The following is a 1937-nucleotide window of genomic DNA, read 5'->3' as shown; positions in this document are numbered from 1 at the left end:
AGATTCCATAAGGAACACTGAAATAAAGTGTGACCATATGAGCTCTTCATTAGACTTGTGAAGATTCTACAGCAGACTAAAGGTCTTGTCTTAACAGTGCCACTACCCATATCCATTTAATACATTACAGATTAAAGAAAAACAAAGAAGCAGGCTGAACATTTTGAAATATCTTCAGTCCTACTCTTATAAACTTAAGAGACAGAAAGATAAGTGAATCAAACAAAGTTGCTCATGACTACCTGTCTCCGTCTCTTCTGTCTATTCAAATACTGCAACTTGCCTAGTAATCCCCACTCCCACCTGCCCCACTTCCACTTTGGAGCTCTGAGTCTTACTAACATCATCTTCTCTAAGAAAATAATTTGGATCCAACCACTTTTCTGAGAGCTTCTTTCACATCCTTGTTCCTCAGGCTATAGATCAGGGGGCTCAGCATAGGAATCACTACAGTGTAGAACACTGTGGCCACTTTGTCAACATCCCCACTGTTGCCTGAACTGGGTCAGCAATAAGTGGAAATAATTGTTCCATGGAAAACAACAATGGCTGTGAGGTGGGAGGCACAGGTGGAAAAAGCTTTGCACCTTCCCTCTGCTGATGGCATCCTCAGGATGGTGATGAGAATAAACAAGTAGGAGCTGAGGATGATCACAATGGCGATGATCTCACCGAAAGTGGCCACAATGAAAAGCAGCACCTCATTCATAGTGACATCAGAGCAAGCAAGACTTAAGAGAGGGGGGAGATCACAGAAGAAATGGTTAATCACATTTGATCTATAGGATGGGATCTCAAGAACTAAGCATAAGTGAATCAGAGAACACACCAATCCACAGAGGTAACAGCAAGATGCCAGCTCTCCACAGACCTTCTCAGACATGGAGACCATATAGATCAGTGGGTTACAGATGGCCACAAAGCGGTCATAGGCCATCACAGCAAGTAGAAAGGACTCAGTGATCGCATATGTGCAAAACAAGAAGAATTGCACCATGCACCCCAGGAAGGAGATGGTTTTGTCCTTATTTAATACATTAGCCAGCATCTTTGGCACAATGGTGGAGGAGTAGCAGAAATCCACAAAGGACAAGTGGCTGAGAAAAAAGTACATGGGGGTGTGAAGTCGAGAGCTGACTCGAATCAGTGCAACCATACCCAGGTTGGCCAAAACTGTGACTCCATAGATGAGAAGGAACAGCAGGAAGAGGAAGACTCTCAGCTCAGGGTTGTCGGATAATCCAAGGAGAATGAACTCTGTCACAGTGCTGCAGTTCTCCTCACCCATGTCCCCGCTATATCTGGTGTTGGAGGAAAAAAAAACAAATACGTTATTCTCTAATATATGACCTAAAATTTAGTTTTGGGTCTCTCCTATAAAAAGACATTAGAAGAAGTAAGATAGTTATTTATCAGCCACGATTAGGACTTCTATTTCAAAATTTATGAAAAGTTCAGACATTGTATAATTGCAGATGCATAAAGCTCATAGTTTAATTCAGGGATCATACGAAAACATTAATATTTATAAGAACTTATTTTTTTAAATTTGTCTTTCACAGTTGAGATCTTAGCACTGATTCATGAGGAAAGAGATTAAAGTATCATTTAATTATCCCTTTTGATTTTCAAATTCAAATCCTATATTTTGAGGGGAGAAGACTCTTTAATTGAAACTCCTATTATTTGGTTCTTCAGAAATAATTCTTAAAGTATGTATTACTCTTCTCTAAGTTTAACAGTGAAATGCTGAAAGATATGCTTATTTGAGCTTGTTTGCCCCACAGTGTATATGTTTTTTACACAGATATTATGTGAAGAAAGTAGTTTTTATAATCTAAGTTAGCAATTTTCTATAAAATTAGTATAGTTACCTTGTTAATTATAATCTCACTATTGGCCTTGGTTTAGGAAATTTTAATTGTTGAGAACAATCT

At 38.8% G+C, this 1937-nt stretch overlaps 1 protein-coding gene across 1 annotated transcript; it reads right to left on the bottom strand.

Moving 5' to 3' along the window:
* Nucleotides 1-352: 352 nt before the first annotated feature.
* On the bottom strand, nt 353-1288 carry LOC103610500 (olfactory receptor 5L1-like). Its single transcript, XM_008594656.1, is given in 1 exon segment — nt 353-1288. A coding segment is annotated over 1 exon segment (936 nt).
* Nucleotides 1289-1937: the final 649 nt, after the last annotated feature.

Source organism: Galeopterus variegatus, unplaced genomic scaffold, assembly GCF_000696425.1.
Source record: "Galeopterus variegatus unplaced genomic scaffold, G_variegatus-3.0.2 Scaffold11243, whole genome shotgun sequence".
In the NCBI taxonomy this organism is placed as follows: domain Eukaryota; kingdom Metazoa; phylum Chordata; class Mammalia; order Dermoptera; family Cynocephalidae; genus Galeopterus; species Galeopterus variegatus.
Note: the sequence above shows the minus strand (reverse complement) of the source record. Positions and strands in the feature narration are given on the sequence as shown.